The sequence below is a fragment of the Ornithodoros turicata genome, unplaced genomic scaffold (assembly GCF_037126465.1).
Source record: "Ornithodoros turicata isolate Travis unplaced genomic scaffold, ASM3712646v1 ctg00001099.1, whole genome shotgun sequence".
In the NCBI taxonomy this organism is placed as follows: Eukaryota; Metazoa; Arthropoda; class Arachnida; order Ixodida; family Argasidae; genus Ornithodoros; species Ornithodoros turicata.
The window spans coordinates 146,327-168,012 of NW_026999465.1; the positions used below are offsets into that span (position 1 = coordinate 146,327).

The following is a 21,686-nucleotide window of genomic DNA, read 5'->3' on the forward strand; positions in this document are numbered from 1 at the left end:
GTCGGTTTTCCAACAGCCACGACTGGGTCGACTTTGGTGCAAGCTCTTTGTAAACAATAAATTTGCGCTTGAAGTCGTCTGTCCCGGGTTCACTTGTGAACTTTTGGAGTGCCCTACAGGATCCTCGTCGATCCGAAAATAAAACGCTTCAGCAGCCGCTGCTGAGACGCATCGCCCTCAGCAGCAGCAAAAGACGACGAAGGCAGCGGTGTGCTCACTACTGGCGGCAGCCATCTTGACACCCGGTAGTTCGGACCAGGGTGTCGGAGCGAATCGAAAACCGGAACCGAAGAAAACCGCTATTTTGTTGCGAACCAGAACCGAATCGAAACCGTATACGTTTTTTTTTTTTCGCTCAGGAGGGAAACCGAAAAATTTATTTAACGGTTTTCGGTCCAAGCAAAGACTTCGCCGGTTTGAACTGTGAGTAGCCGAATGAAACTGTCGTCGTGTGTTCTGAAGTCATGTCATGGGTACTTTACGAGGGTTACGGTTACGGTGCAATGTATGTCTGTATACTATGACCCTTGGGCTCCCTTTGTAACGTTTTATCGTTCGCGCATATAGACTTAGATGTACATGTGACCGGTTGTGACTCTCTACAAATGTGCCGTAATGCTCGTTTTAATTTCATCTGCCCAAACCCTCCTCAACTAAACAGCGACCCAAGGGGGCTACGAAACGACTTCTCTATCGGTAATGTCGCGCAACGTGTCCCTTGTTTGAGAGCAGCGAAGTTGAATACATTTACGTATCCGCGAGGCAGGCGCGTGCGAAGTGGCCCCTCTTTTGTGGACAGGACACGAAGAAGAGAAAACGGAGCCGTCGAGCGCGTTTGTGAGTGAAGGTGTCCCTCGATTTGCGTCGTACTCGTGCGGTGGTGCTTGCTGGCTAGGAAGCAGCAACAGACATTTGGATGGGACACGATCGCACCAATCCAGCAAGAAAGTACTTTACGTATGACATCAAAACAAACAAGTCCGTCTGTATCATACGCTTCAAGAAAGGAGAAAGCCTATTTGAACAGACAGTCACCTACAGGAACCAGGAGCTACCAATTTCGCAGCTGCCTATTAATATTAAATACCATGTATGCGGAATAAACGGGTTTACATTTTGCAACATTGATTTTTTTTTCTGGGAATGAATATGCCCACCAGAAGCGGAACCGGTTAAAACCGGTATGAACCGTTATTTTTTTGCTCCGGAGCAGAACCGGTACCGGACCGTTTATGATAGAACCGGAACGAAAACCGAAACGAAAAAGGTTTCGGTTCGACACCATGGTTCGGACCGTCTCGCTCCGCTCAGACAGCCCCGCTGACGGCCAAATGTCGCGCGCATGCGCAGTTGCGGGCTCGCTCACCGGCTGAGCGGAGCGGGGACTCGGTAACGGTCAGCTAAAACTCTCTATTATCAGGGCTGTCGGAAACAACATAAATGTAGGGTGCCTGAATACTAGCTCCCTCTGTGTATGCAGAGAGATAGAGAGCTAATATTCAGGCACCCTACACAAAATGGCTCGTCACATGACGTCTGTATACATGGAACTAGAAATTCTCGAACCCGTTCGATCCGATGACAATACGGATAGGAAGGAACCCATGACTGATTTCCAATGAAACCTCAAGCTCGTTATTTATCAGCAGTTTTGTCAAAAGCGGCCGTTCAAGCAATAAATGAGTTCAAAAAGGGGCGGTCATACAGGTATTGGAAAGCGACGCCTTCCACAAGCCTTATCTGTTTTTGCTGCCCAAAAGTAGGAATAAAGCTAGTTACGGGCATTTATATCAAAACAGGCACTAACACCGAATCTGATGAGTTCCACAACAAAATCCAGCATTTTTTTGCGGCATATAGACACGACACGCTTTATCATCACCATTTAAAAATAAAAGATGAAACGAGTGTTTAGCCTGCCAAACCATTCTTCTGTTGCAACCTTTGCGGGTCGCTCCACTAAGGCGGGGGAATCGGATGAAGCACCCGATTGAAGGGCGCGTCCGTACAATCGGGAGAATGAACGAAATGGCAGGTTATACGCACGCGACTTTGCAGGTACGCACTTCCTGAATGCCCCTTACTCCTCGCACATTCCTCAATCACGTTCGCAAAGCTTCGTGAGAGGGGTTGAGATTTGGGAAGGAGGTTGTCGACAACACCTTCTAGGAAAAGAAAAAAATATGGAAAAATAGAAATAAAACTCGTAGTGTGGCGATAACGCGCTTGGCCGCGTGCGTTCTGGTTTGAATTTCGTCTCACCCACTGCCAGTTCTATGTTTGTGGCCTTGTCATTCCAACAACAACAACAACAACAACTTTACTGCGAGATGATGAATGGAGAGTTTCATCGCCAGGGGCGATACTCTACCCCATTCCTGGTGGCGATGCGAAATATGAAATAGTGAGCCCCTGCACAGCAAAGATCGAAGTCCTACGGTATCGAGAAAGGTGAAGAGAGCTTTGAGGGCCGAGCGTTGGTGGGCTGGATGTGGCCAGGGACCAAGCAATTTGGGGGAGAGAGGGGTGAGAGAGTATAGCAGGGATCCAGAGAGTACGGTTCGGGAAGGTTGATAGTGTGGGCAATGGAGAAGAATGTGCTCTAGATCTTCTACAGCACCGCAGTGAGAGCTTTTGAGAGAGTCAACTTGTCTGAAGCGGTAATGCCACTGTGCTGTAGAAGCCACATCGAGGCGCATTCGATGAACTAATGCGGCATCTTGACGAGAGGCATGTCGAGGCATGCGGAAAGCGAGCGCTGGATCAACTCGGCTCAGCATGGCTGGGGGGAGAATGTCAGCGGTCCATTGGCGGGTAGCCAGGGGAGTCACGAAGCGTCGAAGTACGGAACGACGATCTGCTTTCAGCAGCGCAAATACGCGTCCGTCTCCGAGACGAGAGAGCTGCTTCTGCGGCGCTGTCGGCCTGTTCATTTCCCTTCGACACCGCAATGGGCTGGAACCCATTGAAGAACCAGCCTGTGCCCTGCTTCGTAGACAAGGTTGTAAGCTATTAGCACATCCATCACCAACGGTGCGGATGAGCCTCGGATGCCAGAGTTTTCAATTCCTTGCAACGCTGATGTTGAGTGAGTGAACACGACCCATTCCCGTGGGGTAAAATCAACGATGCGCTGCAGAAAGAAAAGTATGGCATATAGTTCCGCAGCTATGGATGAGGTCTGATGCGAAAGGCGACGTCCTTCCACTACGCCTTCGGATGGGATGACGAATGCCGAGGCGGACTTACCATTTCTAGGTGCACCATCAGTGTATGCTGCGGCAGAGGTAGAAAACTTCGCATCCACCAGAGCATAAAAATGTGCTCGAAGGACTTGAGGGGGAACCTGACCTTTTCGTTCCTGAGGACGTACGAAGGTGGGTGGCATAGACAGAGACCAGGGGGCGTCCGGCGGTGTGACGTCCTTAGCTATGAAGCAAGTGAGAGCATGGCGTGTCCTCTGCGCTACGCGATGGAAATCACTCTCAGGACGGTATCGAATTTTCCTGAGAAGTGGGTGACGGGGAGTGTGCGCACGCAAACGTAGGAAGTGTCGAGCCTTCCACGCTCACGGAGAACCTCCACCGGGAGTTCACCAGCTTTAGCCAGGACTTGCCGTGTTTTAGCCATTCTGGGAACTCCAAGGCAGCGACGAAGGCTTCGGGCAAACAGGGTCCGAAGGGTATTTAACGATCGTTAAATAACGTCGACGTTGTGGAAATCCTGTGCAAGATTGGAATGCTGTAAAGCACAGTCGCCCTCACCAAAGCCTCGTGAACGGCTAGAAGGGAGCGCTGATCACAGCCCCATCCTAAGCCAGAAAGAATGTTGAATTGCTGGAAGCCATCGCTGCACTTTGGTTTCAAGGTGCTTAATGTGGCGTGACCAGCGCAGGTCCGATTCCATGACCACACCAAGAAACGCACAGTGGGCACAAGTGGGAACGCACAGGCTCGAGCTTCTTTGCACGAACCCAAAGCGGGAAATTTCTCGTAGCCTTGCAGGTGAAAGGGAGCTCGACGCACTTTTCGGGCGAAAGGTCCATCCCAAGTCGCGTGAGGTACAGATGGACATTATTACAAACGGCGCTGAATGGCTAGTCGTGACTTGCCTACACTGTCCAAAAGGCAGTGGCGTATCTAGGGTGTGGCAGGTGTGGACAGGTGCCATGGGCGCCAGGTGAACAGGGGCGCCATTATGTGGTCGGGTGTGAATGTGCCAGGTCGGGCACTCAACCTGGCACATTCATAAATGATCTAAAGCAACCACCATTAGGGAGGTTGTAGTGTGAAATCTAGTGCGGACCACACGAAAACGAATACCCAAGGACATCATGTTAATCATGTTGCCATGGGCACAGGTAGCTCTAGATACGCCACTGCCAAAAGGCAACATCATCGGCATGCACAGAGAATGCTACTTTGCGAGGAATTATCGATTTTAGGTCTGCCATTACCACATTAAAGAGTGTAGGACTCAGAATGCTTCCTTGGGGTACGCCTTGATGAACAAGATGCTTTGGCCGTGGGATGTGCGGATAGCGACCGTTCGGTCCGTAAGGAAATCGTGGAGCCCGTTGAAGAGTCGACCAGATACTCCAAAATAACGCAAGGCGTGCAGCACACAAATGTGCGAGACGGTGTCATATGCGCGCTTGATGTCCAGGAAAACCGATACGACGATCCGCCTATGAGCGCACGAGCATGTTGGACTGTAGAGACTAGGTCGAGAACTGGATCCATGCAGCTTCGGTGGCGACGAAAGCAAGCCATTTCTTGAGGAAACACACCTTGGTTTTCGAGCCACCAGTCGAGGCGATGCAAAACCATTCTCTCCATCAGTTTTCCCATACAGCTTGTCAGGCTCACAGGGCGAAAGGAGGATAGGGCATTTGGGGGTTTGACTGGTTTCAGGATGGGAACAACTAATGCCTCCTTCCAGGTGATGGTAGGGATCTCTGTAGGCATGACGTGTTGCAAACATGAAAGAGAGCTTGGAGTGACCGCTCGTCAAGGTTTCGCAGTGCGGCATAGGTGATTTTATCTGGTCCCGGGAACGAATGTTTGAACACATGGAATGAATGGAACACATGTTTCATCGCTGTCTTCTCTTCGTATATATCTACTTATAAATTTGTTTCATAAGCGATAGAAACGCGTAAGTCACGGCTGGAAATGCTAGGCCGGGCTGTTTTCACCGAGTCGTCAGGTCGCATAAAAACAGGAAGGCCCGTGCAGAGCTCTCAAGGTATGCAAAAGCTTCGGAAGCAACACCACCGGCGTCATAATATTTCTGCATATTTTGTGCGTATTTTGACATGTCGCGCTGCATATTTTGAAAAATTTTTCGCATAAATATTTTCCCCTAATGCCCTAATATTTTCTCAGACATCGAATCCCCCAGTGCTCGTCTGTCTGGTCGAAGCAAAAGAACGTCTTTTTATTTATTTATTTATTTACACTACCCTACTGCTCCACCTAAGTGGCAGGTATATTTTCTTTTGGTATATTTCACATTACAAGCTCAAGTGGCATTACAGTTCGGGTATGGTGGCCATATAGTTGGTTACAATAGGTTACATTCACGGTTAGGATTCCACGCCGAGACTGGGAGGTGACGCGGGTTCGAATTCCGACACCGGCTGTGCCGTCTGAGGTTTTCCCAGTGTTTTCCGAAGACGTTCCTCACACAGTTCCCCCCTGACCTGGCCCAGGAAACATACTCTTTCCTGATGTCCTCTCTCCATATGTCCATGACTGTACGCCGTTCGTAGCCACAGTAGCTTTGCGGCGCTGCACGTCGTGGCCTGGTACCTCATGAACCACCACAAAAAATTTACCATTCAGAATGGTGCGACTTTCCATGGTGTATAGGTGGCGTGCATACGACGTCACAGCTTTACCCGTGCTTTTTCCCTCTCTCTGGTGAACTGGAGCACCCTGCCTGAACGCGTGCTCCTTTTCACTCTTTCTGGTGATCCAGCTTACGCAAATGCACCCCACCTATAGAAGAGACAGCGAAAATTAGGTATTCAGCTTCCTGAGCAGGTCGCCCATGGCAAGCTTGAGACGGTCACAAAGGGTGTCTGCAGGATTCCTGACGGGATACTTTGTTATCTTCCGTCACCTAGTGTGCTGATTTGCGACAAAGACAGAGGAAATCGAAAACTGCGACGGTTCAATGACATGAACCCATCTCCCCAGAACATATGCCCACTGGGAAGGCCGAAAAGTATTTAATTTTCGCGGTTTATGCACGAAGAATTGGGAAAAGTGGCGGCGTTAATATAAAATTGGTTTTGTTTGCTTTATCTCCGTTATAAACTCCAAACTTTATCTTAGCGAACACTGTTGTTGTGCGAATTGGTTCTCATTGCCGTCCAAATAAAGGAGAATGGTGTACAACCATCTCGACTGCCGCGGATGGCTGCTGTTGTTTTTCATCCGTCTTCACCCTACAGTACAGATGCGTTGTTAGGAAAACTGAGGACGTCTCGACAACTTCCAGAACGTCTGTAAATCTACACAACACGAAAACCAAACCTGAACCAAATCAACGTGCGCATACATAACCGAAGCTGGGACCACTGCTACCGGCGCCCACAACCTCAGCACAAGCGAAATGGTGCTCACAAGCTGGTGCTTGTCTGCGAACTCCTTGTCTCGGGTTTGTGCTCGGGCGTACTCCTTGTTTCGGGTTTAGTGGTTTAATTTGCAGCCCACATCCCATAATAAACAACAACAAAAAGAGAAGAAAAAAGAAAACAGGAAGCGGATTTAGCCGTCGATCTTATTTGCTAGTGTCGTATATATTTCGAATTCTTCTTCAAAGGTTACTATCTGATCAAAGTATAATTTCGTTTTTAAATTTAAAGGCATTCCATCTCACTGTACACGCAATACATTTGTGGCAATTAGTATGCGCAACTGTCTACATCCGGGATTTAGGATAAAAAAAATTTCCAAAGCATTAATGGCGGCTCTTGCTGGCATGTAAATGGTGTGAACTTACGTTCAAATTGTGCTGATTTATCATCTGTATAATATTATTGCCTTGTTCACGGTGAAAGTATACCCTTATGTGACTTGGATTTATGCAAAAGATGCAGAATGTAGTTCATGCAAACGCGTGTGATGCTGTGAAAGAGGAACCACAGGAGGTTAGTAGAGGACGTACAGGAACTGCCCATAATTTCGAAACGGGCCAGAGACAGAGCTTGAATTCCCTGCATTCCAATTTTATGGCAGATTTAACTGAAAGTGACGACGACGAAGCATCAGAGGTAATTTTTGTATTTTGTTTTGACCATGTGTGTGCCGTGGGAAAGCAGAGATAGTTAGGCCTAAAGGACCTTTTTTTTTAGATATTGAATTTCCTCGCGTAATTGATGTGTGTGCGTCGATGAACATTTTCACAAAACCTCCCGGGTTTTGCAAGTTAGCCAATCCTTGCACCGTGCTGCTTGATGGTCGGAGAAACCATGTGTGCTGAGCAGTGTTCCTCTTGTGGTGAGCAACGTATTTGGGAATCTGCACGAGGAACTTTTATGCTAGCTGACGAATTGTAGCGCATTGGTTAAAGAAATCGGATTGTTCGCGAACATAGAAGAACAAAACATCCTCATGAAGGGCAAGTGATTAGGGAAAACACAGCACACTTTGCTCTCTGTCAAGGTATCTTTTCCACTCTTCTAGGCCTATCCATTTTCTTGTTTGAGGATGTTGCACTCTCAGTCATTTCTCCCTAGCTCCCGATATATTTCGACAAATGTGCCCATTCTGGGAACGAATCAATGCGATATGAAACGTTGTTCGATGCATATTCTTGCGCGTTAAAGACTCCAATTCGCCTTCTTCTCTGCAGCCGACGTGTCTAGCATTTCTTTTTTTTTTTCTTGTTTTTTGTTGTTTGTTTATTCGGTCATTCTTGTGAATTGATGCAGCGGGATGTCCGACCACAAAGAGGGCATTTCTGGCACAACGAGAGCCACGAGGAACATTGTGCGTGGAAATGACAGCGTTATTTTGAGGTGCACGTTGTCTGCAGGATTGCCGTGGTCCGCACACGACACACCAGAGAGGATTTTGACCGATCGAATTTTAGCACTGCGGGGCTAAGCCTAAATTTGCAACTACGTGTATTGTGCCGTCGCTGCATAGCTCAACCCGTTCGCCTTGCTCGGCCACTGCGTAAGTCATCGTCTGTGGTTGCCTTGTCTCACCGTGTGCTTTCACAGCGTGCACACGCGCCGATTAGCGCCGATCGCCAGATATCGGTTTGGGCCGCAGCATGCTAGGGCCTATAGGTGGGGAGATGACCATGCAGCAGCTGACTGCATAAAACGCCCGGAAAAGACTGAATCGAACTACGTTTTTATACTTAGCTTCCACAGCGTATGTTCCAATTCAGTACGGTATCTTGGTATACACATGCAATCAGCAGTCACAAAGGGAAGAAAAGGCAGCATGTGTGCCAGGTTTTGATTTACTACTCTGACATGTCTGCAAATGTGACTTCGTTTGGTGTGAGGACACCGGTCAGGTGCTCGTGCATCTCGCTCGCTGCTCGGAGAAGTTGCATGTCAGTCTTCCGCAGTTGAGGTACACTGGTGAGCACACTTCTGACTGATGTTTACTGGTCATTTCGCAGTGCCACCTTTGTCTGATGTCTAAAAGTTGAGTTTGAGAAGCAGTCATGCTACAATTACAGCTAGTGCATGCTCTTACATTTAATCTAGTTTATAATTTGGTTAGTTATAATTTAAAAAATTGCAGTTGAATTGCGGTTACAATTATAGTTACTCTGAAAAGTAATTGAGTTAAACTGAGTTAAATTCATTTCAACGTGTGTATAGCTTTATTCTTTCCGGAGTGCTGGAGTACTAATATGGAAATATTTATTCAAAAGCAAATGAAAGGGTGAGTGGAGTACGATGACCTGTGATGATCTTAACTCTAGGACTGTGCAGATAATGGGACCTTTTGAGCACAGAAGCGAATGATTGATTTTCGATTCCCAAATTGAATATGGAATTCTGTGTTTCAATTCCCAATCAAATTGATGCCTCTTCTAAGAAGAATACATTCAAATAGTTCGCAAGGCACACACGTGAGCCCGGAAATGTTACGAGGGACTATATAAAACAAAATGAGTGGTACTTCATACGAAAGCCAGCATGCACTGGTTTCTTGCGTGTGCTGTGTATCCCTCCATATGCTGCGTATGTGTTCGGTTAGGTTATATACCTGTTTGCTTCATATTTGCTTTGGATATGCGACTGTTCGTTTCGTATTTGCTTCTGCTTTAAAATGAGTATGAACACAACCCTGTCTGCTGAATGCCTTAAAAATTCTACAGCAACATTTAAGGATACATAGGTAATTTGGGAGGAGTTACACTCACTTTGGCGGAATGTCCGCTCGTCCCTAAAACACACCTGCAAAAGGGAAAAAAAAATCTATACTGCTCTCGTATCTTTTTTACAAAAAAAAAACAAACGTAAACGCACACCTTGTATAGCACTGGATTCAATAGCCATGAAGACCGTTGTTCTTTTGTTTGAAAAATACTCCAATTAGAGTGCACTGAGAGAGGGAGCCTTTGCTGCTCCACAGACACATAATAGCAGGACCATTGAATATTATGGAAATAATATATGTAGCAATAACAGAACACCAGAGGTAGCGGTTTTCTGTGCCATTCTAGGAACATCAGGCAACAGATGAGGGCATTTGCTTATTTACTTTGAGATACCAGAGGCATTGCAGTAGGGAGGAACGGATTGACAAGAGGAAGAAAAGAACACATCTTAGAAATTATTACATATTATTGAATAAGTCGAAGTTCCAAATATAACACTTCAAAATCCTGTCACCTGTTCACCAAGCCCCTAAGCTAGAGTGGCACGCAAATGCGGCCGCAAAATTGAAATACTTTACCATCGGTGTTAGCTTAATAATGACATAGACGCGTAATATATGGGCAAACTAAGTTTGAATATGCGATTGGTTAGCAGAATCTCCTCACATAGTTAATGCACTCATGTAGTTAATTAACATTATGTGTTGACTGTGTGAATAAGTAGGATAAAGGCAGGATAAATGTGGTAGGGTACACATTTTAGGTTCCTCAATCCTGCCTCCCCCAGGTAGTGCATGAAAAGGATAGTGGAAATTGATGTTCTGAGGCTGGAACACAAAGGACACAGAAGAAAGAATGGAAGTCGCTGGAGAGGTGTGTTAGCTTAGCTCAATTGGTAGAGCCCTGGACCGACAATCCAGATGGTGTGGGTTCGAGTCCTACAGCTGGCTAACCTTTTCAGTGACTTCCTTCTTTCATGAAAAAAAATGGCTCAGTTTTCTTACCTAATCAAGGTTGATGTTGCAAGATGGATTGCAAAAAAGGACCATAGTCACGAAAAAAGTATCAAAAGTAACAGTTTGTCATTTGCTCACAAAACAAACGATAAACCGTAGCGTCCGGCACGTAACGCGATTGTGATACGGAGGGATTTGTTGCATGTGCAAGTATCAAATCATAGCCGCGAGTTAGAACCCAGGGAAGAACACCTGTAACTCAGTGGCAAGGTACAGGTTGCTTGGACACAGAGCCTTCCATGACAGATCCAATCAACAACCAGTGCCAAAACAAAGTACAAAAGAAACACGACGACGCAATGCTCAACTTCCACCTGGTTTACCTGCAAAAGGAGCCCGCTAATATACCTGACGCAACAATGATGTCAATCATAAGGAATTTGTTTCTGCTTCGTTTTCAACATAACTACCTACCTACCTACCTACCCCCAACAATGACTTGGCCCCTAATCCCTCATTAACTGTAAATACTCTGTCTCATCTCACATGATTGCAACTAGGGCTGAGCTAACACACTTATCACATCCTTTCCCTTATCCCTTTCGGTCTGTATACCATTCTGGTGCTGGGTGCTCCCTTAGTCGAGTGTTAACACATCGTTCCCTCTGGCCAATGTACACTTTGGTGCAGCTAAGGAGAATCGTGTAAACCACCATCATCTGGCATTCCACAAAACGGCTCTGGTTGTTGATTGGACCTATGTACCAACTACCCCAAGTTATGTGATAATTCATCTGGATGTGATACTTCCCCCTTACGGTTGAGCTTGTGCTTGGTGTACGATGGTGCGCATAATCAGCAGATAATTGAACCTCTGTACGCGGTAAAGACAGCCCTTTTTAGTACTTTTTTGTTGTTGTTGCAATGACATCTCCGTACTAGCGTGTACCTGTCAAAGAACGTTTAGGACCGTAGTGCAATTTTTTGACCAGCTATAGGCAGGTAAGAAACGGGAAATGCATGATTGCCAGTGGGATGGACAACCAGATTAGGCGCCTTTTCTACACACGCACACAAATGGCTTAGCTTAAATTTTGGTACGACGCAGAAGTGAACTTCGACTTGCACTCGAAAAACGTGTTCTGCATACCTCACGTGACCATGTCAGCAGTGCTACTGAGCGTTGTGATCGGGAAAAACGTGTGCACCAAGTTAATAAGGCAAATTATGCTGGCCATATGGACATTATTTTCAAGATTGTGCTCGTTTAGCAGCACGAGAAGCCCTATCTAGACTGCTTCACTGAACAAAGGTAACTTCACACTACCTGGCATCACCATCAAAGTCCGGCTTGTGAAAACTGTTTTTTTCCTGCATGAAAACCCTGTGTGTGCAGTGTTATATGGGAAAAAGGAGATATGTCATGCTCCTGGGTTTTATTCAAATTCTGCTAAGTCACACACCCAAAAATAGTGCTAACACGAATTTTGCATTTGCATTATTCGAGGAAACTCAGCTGCAGTTACTTTACCGAATATTCACTTCTTTCTTTCTGGTTTGGGATATTTTTTTTCTTTTTTACCTATCCCTTTATTGCATGCAGAGGTTCAATTATGGCATTCATGTTTCTGCATTTGTATGCACTTTGTTTGGCACCCTGGTGAACTGAGTGGCACTGTGTGCTGTGCAGTTTGAAACAATGGAGCATGCACGGCAATACCTCCCACCTGTGTTTGTCCTGTCTGCGTACAGGTGCGGGGCTGCACCATTCCTTTGTTTCATCATCCTGCTGTGTCTGTTTGCAGTCCGCTTTGAAACAGTTGAACTCGGGAACTGAAGCCAATCAGTTTCTCGTGTCAGGATGCCTGTCTGTGTTCGCGTTAGTGCGTCATTAAATGTTTATGCGGAAGAAAATTGAGGAGCCTCTTGTGGAACGGTGACTCGTGTGTTGGAGTGAGGCAACACAAGGTCATGCTATGCTGGTTGTCATCTCGTAACTCTGGTACGAATATCATCCACAAATATCGGTAAAAGGTTGATCACGGTATTGTCTAAACATATACCGGCAAAGTATCATAATTTTCTTACGGACATCGACACACGCCACTAAAGTACCTGTATTTCTTCTGTGGATATCGATGTATGTCGATGAAGTATTTATATTATTTGGTTGATATTACAATGAGTGTTTACCAGTATTTGTTAGATATCTATAACTAGTACTGTTAAAAATTCTGATATTATTGGGTCTGTGATAGGCACACGCTCGTTTTGCGTTACTTTTGTGCTGTATGCACGAGCATCACAGGGGATGGTTTAGGACAGCTCAGTGAGCTTGTACGTTATCAGTTAAAGGTGTGTGACCCATTACAGCGTCCGCTCATGCCCATTTCTTGATGGTCCTGGTCATCGTACATCACTTATTATATTCCTTTTTATATTATACAATGTACTTAGATGTACATTGTATGTAAATTATTGTGCAGTTGGTACTTTATATAATTTCTGACTCCTTATCTTTGTGCACCTCTTCACAGAGATTACCTTATCTGTTAGCAGGATAATTTGCTTTCTCTACATTATCTATCAGGTGCACAAAGCAGTTTATCTCTCCAAGATTAGTAGATAAATTTATAGATAAAAGAGAAAGACAACAAATCAAAATTAGTAGATAGCATACCATAGGTGGCACACACTTGCTTTCTTGGGGTTATCCAATGTCTCTGCCTCGTGGCTGGGTTGGCTAAAAAATGAGTTTCGTCTGTTAAAAAAACATGCAGTAAAGCATGCACAGGTCTGTGAGACATGGTGTCACACACGTTATACCTTCTCTTTTAACTGTCAATCTCCACTTTGACCAGCGGCATGGCCAATTGGTTAAAAGCACCTGCTCGTTGGTGGTAGCCAAGGTTGTTTCCCTGGACTGGGAGACGGCGAGCTTTAATCACTGGACGAGCTGTCTGAGGCTCTCCCTGGGTCTTCCGGCTGTCGTCACAGACAAATGTCGTCACAGTTCTCCCTGAAGTTGGCCCAGGATGTGCACTAACCCCCCCTCCTGCTTCCTGCTGTCCCCTCCATCTGTCCATGCCTATACACTGCTCATAGCCACGTTGCTTCGCGGTGCTCACAGGGAAGCGTAGAGAGGGACCAGTGTTCATTCGCGGGAGAATTGTTATGGGCTTTTGCTCTTGCCAGTCTGGTGCAGTCGTGGTAGACTGTGTCAGACACGAAAATATGAAACTCTCATGTCACGCTGTCCTTCCATTGTGTCTGTGACGTGTTGGGATGACAGGGTCTTTGCTTGCAGGCAGAGTCATTCATTCTGGACCCCGAAGAGCTTGAGGAAGAGCCCGTGCTGGACACATCAAAGTTTCTCTTATCATCTGGTGGGGAAGACAGCCCCCCTGAGGTGGGTGCTGTTGATCCTGACACGCAAGCCCGTCTTGAGGCACTCCTTGAAGCCACTGGTATGTTGCTGTTGCTCTCTGCAAGGGGTATGGAGTGCAAGGCATGTGCATGTTGGAACGCTCTTGGTGAGCCCAGGACATAGACTGATCATGTTGGTCACTCTCAGAAGTGCCATGCCGATGGTGACATACCTTCTCTCTTCCAACTGCGGATTAAAATCGACAGATGCAGATAATCTGCACGATATGTTGAGGAAGAGTTACGATTGTTGATGTATGTCTATAGTCGTGTTCAATTTAGGAAGCAAAAGAAATCTAGTCCATCAGCTCTCAAAATATTACTGCGTCGCAGATACGATGGCTGGACACAGAGAGGTCACGCCGCCTCCTCCGCCGGATAATGTCATTCGTCGTACTGACTCTGCTTCTGTATTTGCTGTTAAGACGGGCCATGTGACACTACGCTGTGGCAAAAAGTGCACTGACGTACCGAGGGCGCATGGTGGCGCTGCAGCATTTCTCCTGGCGCACCATTGCGTCCCCTTATCTCCAATGGCGCACATAGTGGACAGGCTAGATTTCTTTTCGTTCTGTACTCTGTTGTGATTTAGATCGGTGCAGTCCTTACTAGTGCGGCGAAAATGTAGGGAAACTACAGTGCTTTTTTTTTTCTTATTGTTTTGATCCCGTATTATTATTATTATTATCCGTTTTTATCTTTAGAATATTTATAATAAGACAGAGCTGCCGGGATTCCGGTTTCAGAGCTGGGTTATGCAGCCAAGCGGAGATCTTGTAGGAAAGCGGAAAGGGACTAGATGTTTTTGGGGAAGTGGGAGGGAGCGGAATTGGAGCCAGTCACTAGTTATGCCCTCCCTGTTTTTTAAATACTCTGAAATAAGCACATACTTTGAGATACCAATCTTCCAACTTATGGCATGCAATCGACCCAAAACCGAAGCCACGCACTTTGCAAGCACTCTACGGGAGCAACGGTCGTTTGTGTCGGTGGCCCACATGTTCTGTAGCGACGGAGCCGATTAGAGTAGGTGCTGATCTAATAGACCGCTTACCGGCCTGCACAAGCAGAAGTGATGCAGTTTCTGCACTCAAGAAGTGCATAGTTCTGGTCTCTGCTCCTTTGCATACCAAAGTTTGAATATATCTATAATATATATATATATCTGAAGGTACGTGTTCCTTTCAGGATTTCTAAAAAAAAAAAAAGGGTAGATTCAAATAATGATTGCCTCCAGAGCCGTCGCAAGGCAAGCTTGCGCCCGGGGCAGGGTAAACGTGAAGTGCCCCCCCCCCCCCCCCTCTCTCTTTCTCTCTCTCTCTTTCTCTCTCTCTCTGCCATCAGAATCTCTGTTAACAAAGAAGAGAAAATGCTCATTCCCACTGCAGATACCGTAAATTCAAATTCTCTTAATTCCCGCTTTATACTGTACAAACAACCTGCGGGGCGTGCCATTCGCGGCCGTGGCGGCTGCCACACTTGTCCCCCTGTCGCTATGGCTGTGATTGCCTCTAATTATTCTGCCGTATCGCATTTCCCCCAAGATATCTGTAATTAAGAAGATGACGTATTTTAGGCAATCTGTCAACCAGTAGCTGCACGTGCTTTTCCAAAGGACATACCAACCAATAAGCCCACCCTGTACATTGCAAAACTGCTGTGCCTGCGAGCATTTAATTCCAGCCAACGTGGTATGGTGGCATATTTTTTTCTTCTCTCCATTTTCTGGTATTGGTATGTCTCTGTCGTGTGCATCGTGTTGTCTGTGACAAAATTTGACACAGCCCGCCAGCGGCGACATTTCATGCTCGGGCACGGTCCATTCGCTCGTGCAGGGCTCAGCAAACTATCCCTCGAGGGCAAGCAGCTGGGCGACCCCGAGGTGCTGAGGAGGCTAACCACTTCTGTAAGTTGCGCCCTGGATGAGGCAGCTGCGGCGCTCACTCGCATGCGCGCTGAGCACGCCCCACCAGCCAACACCACCTCTGTCGCAGCGGTGCCCATGCCACCCCAGGGCACGCACCAGACATCAAGGTAACCAGGACGACTCCCGGCGTGGCTGCCCAGTTGGATTAACCACTGACCGTTACAGAACACTGGCGGAAGCGTGCAGTGACGGTGATGTGCGGGCCGTACGTCAGCTCCTTGACGAGGGGCGTGACGTAAACGAAGTGACGGAAGAAGGGGAGAGCCTGCTGTCACTGGCGTGCGCGTCGGGCTACACGGAGTTGGCGCAGGTCAGTGGTCTTGCTGTCAGAGGTTTGCCAAATGAGAGATGCGCGGTTTACTGCAGTATTTGGGGACGCGGAAGACGAGGACATGCGGTACGCACGGAACAGGCGTCACTCACAACTGAAGTGTTTTGCGGAAAAAAGGGAGACGGAAATACGCGAGCCGGTAACAGGTGGCACGTGCCGACATCAGCCTTTCGTGTCCCCCAAATATTGCGGTATGCTATCCCACCGACTAGCCCAACTTTCTGCACTCGTTTGATGTGTGGTTTGCCGATCAAGGTTCAGCTCAAGTGTGCCTTCGTGACATGCCTGCAGAATTTCAGTTGATCAGCGTCACAATATATTGGGCACCGTGTTTTCGGGTTTTATGTTTTTCGGAAATTGGGGGATGGGGGGGGAAGTAAAAATCTGGCTTTATTTTAGGATCCGTAAAACAGGGTAAAATCGGATGATATCGGGTACAAAAGTACGTAGATTTTCGGGTGGAAAATAAAAAATTTAGCACTTCTCGTATTTTAGATTGACATAGGATGTTCAACAGCTGAGCTGCATGTCCAATGCTTAGTCTACTCCGGTGCCTGTATTGGTAGCTGAATTCAAAGTTCTTTTTTTTTTTTTTTTTTTTGCTTTTTGCTCTAAGTGAGGATAATGCAAATTGGGGGGTGGGGGGGTAAAAACGGGTTTCACCCTGAAAACCCAACAATATGCTCTGACAGTGTGTGTCTGCACGTAACAGGAGATGAACAGCGGTGGTCTAACGTGAGTGGCCGAGTAGCAGGGTCAACTCTGCGATCATTTTTGTCAGTGCCGAGTCTATGCTGGGACCCATGTAGTCCATCTTACACGTGTTCCCCCCTTTCCACTTTATTTGTACCCCAACCAATGAGGACGCTGCCTTCGCAAAAAGGGTGAGGGGAAAGCTAGAGGGATGCACAGTCCTTTCGCTTCCATTCCATTCCATAGCATGTCCGACAAAGTGGTATTGAAAAATAATGGTTGTACCTCGTTAAAGGGGGATGTTGCTCTTGAAACTTTGCAGTCAAATCTGGCATCAAGCTTAGTATCTTTGGAGTATCCTGATTGGGGAAAAAGTTACGAGATATTGAAACACGAGGAACGGTTCTCATTGCAGCTCCTTTTTCGATAATAATAATCATCACAACATTCTTAAAATATGATTTTTGTGTAGCCATAACTTTACCCCAGGTAGTGGACCTGTTTCATTTCTTCTTTTTTTTTTTATGTACAATGTTTTTTAGTGGCAAGTACAGTGCAAGAACAAGTACACACAAAACAAGTTAGAAATTTGGTGACCTAGTTATGTGCTTCTCCTAAGAGCAGAAAATCACACTAGAAATTCTGAATCGTAAAAATGTCTCCCCCAGCAGGTTTATTTACAAATGTAATAATACCAAATACTTTAATCAATTACACTGTGATATCTGCACTCAAAGTTGTGGCTTGGTGCAACCAGCCAAGTACAAGTATTGTTTTTCTTATTACTTTGGGGTGAAATTTTTGCAAAGTACATCGATAGTCCAGATTGCAAACTTTCCAATAAAAGCGCATTTGAAAATAGTCTTCTGGGCATTTTGTCTCATTTTATGAGCCACATCCTCCCCCCCCCAAACCAAAAAATAAACAAAATTCTTTGTTGCAACAGAATAATTGACATTCCCGATCAGGACACCCATTGGAAACATCTTTTTCTGCAGAGTTTTCATACCTGGTGTGAAACGTACAGGGTGTGTGCAGAAAAACATGACCCGCATTTTTACATGTAACTCGTTGTCTACTTAGCCGAGGAACTTCCGGTGGCGCACGACGGCGTATTTATGCGTGCGAAAGCTACAAAAAAATCCTGGAAGCCATACTCAGTGTAAAAAAATAAACAGCGCGCGAAAATATGGGCCTCCATGCATTAGAATAGGGCGGTCATGACAGAGCATTGTAGTGCATTTCCGTCTCATGAGAGTTATGTGCAGGCACCGCTAGGGGTACTGCCGATGAGCATCCATGTGGGACATCGTTTCGATTTATGCACCGATAGCTCCCCTAGCGGTACTTGAACACAATTCTCCTACGTGCACCACGTTGCCCTTTCACATACACCCTGTTGTCCACCATGCTGCCCTATTCTGATGCACGGAAGCCGACGTTTTCGTTGTTCCGTTTATTTTTTAAGCTGGGTATGGCTTCCACAATTTTTCTACAAATTTCGCACGCATAAATGCGCCATCGTGCGCCACCGGAAGTTCGTTAGTTAGGTAGGCAACAAGCTATGTGCCTAAATGCGGGTCATGTTTTTCTGCACACACCCTGTAGAACCCTGTGTCCTGTTAACAACTATGTCGTTGTTTCCCAGTCCAGTGACTTGTTTCCTCACTGAACATGTGCTCCCTGTTTCTTTACGCAGCTACTGCTAGCCATGAGGGCTAACGTGGAGGATCGTGGTCTGAAGGACACGACGCCGCTGATGGAGGCGGCAAATGCAGGCCACGTGGCTATTGTTCGCTTGTTAATAGAACACGGTGCAGATGTAAATGCACAAACTGCACAAGGTGAGCAGGCTCTCCCAGCTCCTTTTTACAATTTAAGAGGACATTGTAATATGCTTCCAAGAAGAAAACACATGAAATGAAGATACAGATGATAGTTAGGGCCTGACTTTTTCGGGTTTTATTTTTGGCCAAATTCGGGGGGTAAATATCGGGTGATATTTTTCATTTGAAAATTCAGGTGTATTCGGGTTAAATCCCGTTATGGCATATTCTGTCGTCAGGAATTCGGGTGCATTCGGGTGATTTTTTTTTGTTTAACAAAAATTTGTCTTAACATGGAACTAATGTTTAGCAATGTTATCAAACTTTATTTGAATGCACGCTTATGAGTGTGCCACGCGACCCGGATGTTTTCGGGTAGATTCGGGCTAAACCCGAATTTTACAGATTTCGTTCGGGGGGTAAATATCGGGCGGATACGGGTTTAACCCTAAAAAGTCAGGCCCTAATGATAGTGTAACATCTGAAAATGTCATTCTGAACTGTACCGTGTAGGTTCTCTGAGCATGCCTGCGCCAAGAGCTCAAAAAGATGCACTTCCAGAGATACTTATTGCGCATCTTGGAGCTGTTATCCTAGCTATTTCAGCGAAAAGTGGGCTCTATGTTAGATACTGTGTTTATTTATTTGTTTCATAGTGCCCCAAGGGTCCTAATGGACATATACTCGTTAACTTTTTGTTTTTGTCACTTTGTTTTCAGTGTGTTGGAAAGTTGCTTAATTCGAAGTACTTTTGCGTAATTGATGTTTTTTTTGTTCTTGCATAAAAACTTCTTGCTGGGGGGATGGCATCTGCACGTCGTTAGCGCCATCTTTTGAGATATCCACTTTTGCACACATTGGGGGGGGGGGGGGTCACCCCTGGATGTACTGCTGGCGACATGGTTGTCTGAAATCGCCTGTCAGTGGTTCCACAGCCCATATAACCTATGGCGCGCATGAAAGCGTTGTGCCAATATTGTATTTGAAAGTAGACCATATGCTGCGCATGTTTATTTTCCGAAAGAAATAGTCTTGCAACACCTAAAGATTAGAGATGGGATAAACCACAGGGTGCTGATTTCAGACGAGCGTGTCACGAGCATTACCTGTCATGAAACCTGTTACATGAAAAGCAATTGGCATTAGCATTAGAAAAGCATTAGCATTACCTGTTACCTGAAAATTCCATTTTGAAAACACATCTAGTGACTGAGCAACCATCTATGGATAAATCTCTCATCAATGCGTCTCCATTTGTAGGTTCTTGAATTAATTACGTAACAAACCCTTTACCAACGTTTTATGTATGTCGTCTGCTTATAATCAGACTTTTGTAAAGGAGAGGTTAAACAAATGTGTTTTGTATGTGCCACTGCCCACGTAATGAGGTATATTTTTGTCTCGGAACACGCATTTAGATGACTTCCTGGTAATACAAAAATTCAGGTATTGCAAACAAAAATCTGTGGCTGCCCGAAGTTTGAATTAACGAGAGCCCACTGGTTTGATGAAAGTTGCCCCTCTCCCCATTTTTCCAATGAAACCTAGAGTATGTGCTTGACTAATGTCAGCGCTTGGAGTAGTTGGTGCATATTAACCTGAACTTTACGACGCTGGAACATACACCACACACCGGACATACAAACAAGGAAACAGCCATCACCGTCGACCTCCAACTGGTATCTTGAAAAAAATTCCCCCTGCAGACATACCCTGGTGGCCAAAAACACCCACACAGGTGCAAAAAACGGGTATTTTGGGTTGTTATAGGGTTAATGCACACAAAGGGAACCTTTGGAGGGTACCACATTACCGTTATTGGTTCCGATAAATGTATTAAAACTCCGTCTCTGGCTATAATGCCTGAAGAGATGGCTTATCTCGAGTTTGTAGCGATTTGATTTGATTTGGCCGTCAGGGTAGGTCTGCAGGGCGAATTTTTTTTTCAAGAAACAAGTTGGAACTCGATGGTGATGGTTGTTTCCCCGTATGTCCGTCTGGTGTGTGTTCTTTGTTCCAGCGTCGTAAGTACAAGCTAGAGTATGCAGGTACATATCATGTATCTGCTAGTCTGCGCTCTCTCCCTTCTGCCGACACAGCATCGCTCTGTTTGGTAAACCACATAGGGAACGTGACCTGGTCCATCTTGAAATGGACTCTTCCAGAAATTTCCCCGTATGTTTGGAATCGTGTACAAATTGGTGTATAAATCAAACGCTCATTACTAATGCTGAATTCATTTTCCCACAGCATGATCGTCTGCCAAAGAACTCAAATTAAGCTCTCGTATGTGTGTCATGTTTCTTTGTTGCTATTTGCTTGTGTTGTGAGGGAGAAGAAAACCAGAACTAATGGTGAAAGATGAAAGTCACTGAAAAGGTTAGCCAGCTGTAGGGATCGAACCCACATCTTCTGGATTGCCGGTCCAGGGCTCTACCAATTGAGCTAAGCTAACACGCCTCTCCAGCGACTTTCGGGGTGCGTCATCTGAAGGGACGACAAACCAGCCACTCACTCTCACTCACCCTCCTTTCACTCTTACATTTTTGCTCACTCATACACACATTCATACGACGGAAATCGACGCAAGCGGCACCTGTCGGCGCACCTATCGACGCAAGCGGCACCTTTGTTGTATCTGTCCTTGTGTGTTGTTCCAGCCTCAGAACATCAGTTTTCTCTTGCAGAACTAATGTATGCTCCTGCGAGAGCGGGAGGGAGATCATGGGGTTTCGGGGAGTAGGGACAACAAGGAGAGGGTTGGTGGATCGCCGCGTGGCGTAGTGTAGGACAGCACGTTGTGCACGTTGAGTAGGACAATAAACCTGGCAGTGTTTTCTAGCAGGAGTTAAAATTGAATGTATTCCTCATGTAATGCCTCCTGGCCTTTGGGCTATATTTCAATAAATAACTCAATCCGTCCTTTGGCAGGGCACACACCACTGATGTTTGCGTGTTCGGGCGGCCACGAAGAGGTGGCCAGGGCACTGGTGGCCGCGGGAGCCAACGTGGAGGACCACAATGAGAATGGCCACACACCCCTCATGGAGGCAGCGTCTGCTGGCCACGTCAGTACGGCACGTGTACTAGTTGAAGCAGGAGCCTCAATTAACACTCACTCCAATGAATTCAAGGAGTCTGCCCTCACTCTTGCCTGTTATAAAGGT

At 46.2% G+C, this 21,686-nt stretch overlaps 1 protein-coding gene, 1 long non-coding RNA gene and 1 other non-coding gene across 11 annotated transcripts in view; 2 read left to right on the forward strand and 1 right to left on the reverse strand.

Annotated features, from left to right (window-relative positions):
• Positions 1-6,287: 6,287 nt before the first annotated feature.
• On the reverse strand, positions 6,288-6,716 carry LOC135376447 (uncharacterized). The gene is made up of 2 exons (XR_010417693.1): positions 6,543-6,716; positions 6,288-6,454 (listed from the first exon to the last, which is right to left on the reverse strand). It is a non-coding gene; the product is annotated as an uncharacterized LOC135376447 (long non-coding RNA).
• A 238-nt stretch (positions 6,717-6,954) lies between these two features.
• The window catches only part of LOC135376444 (ankyrin repeat domain-containing protein 17-like), a 63,335-nt gene continuing 48,603 nt past the window's right edge, over positions 6,955-21,686 (forward strand). For 4 of the 9 annotated variants that reach the window (XM_064608943.1, XM_064608944.1, XM_064608945.1 and 1 more), the window contains exons 1-6: positions 6,955-7,282; positions 13,624-13,783; positions 15,578-15,776; positions 15,835-15,979; positions 18,393-18,537; positions 21,451-21,684. In XM_064608943.1, coding sequence (XP_064465013.1) covers positions 7,094-7,282; positions 13,624-13,783; positions 15,578-15,776; positions 15,835-15,979; positions 18,393-18,537; positions 21,451-21,684 — 1,072 coding nt within the window. In that variant the 5' untranslated portion in view covers positions 6,955-7,093. Of the gene's footprint in view, positions 7,283-7,313; positions 7,509-7,546; positions 7,674-8,068; positions 8,190-13,623; positions 13,784-15,577; positions 15,777-15,834; positions 15,980-18,392; positions 18,538-21,450; positions 21,685-21,686 lie in introns of those variants that run through there. The other 5 variants (XM_064608947.1, XM_064608948.1, XM_064608949.1 and 2 more) reach the window with 5 other exon arrangements.
• On the forward strand, positions 10,238-10,310 carry Trnav-gac (transfer RNA valine (anticodon GAC)). The gene has a single exon. It is a non-coding gene; the product is annotated as a tRNA-Val (tRNA).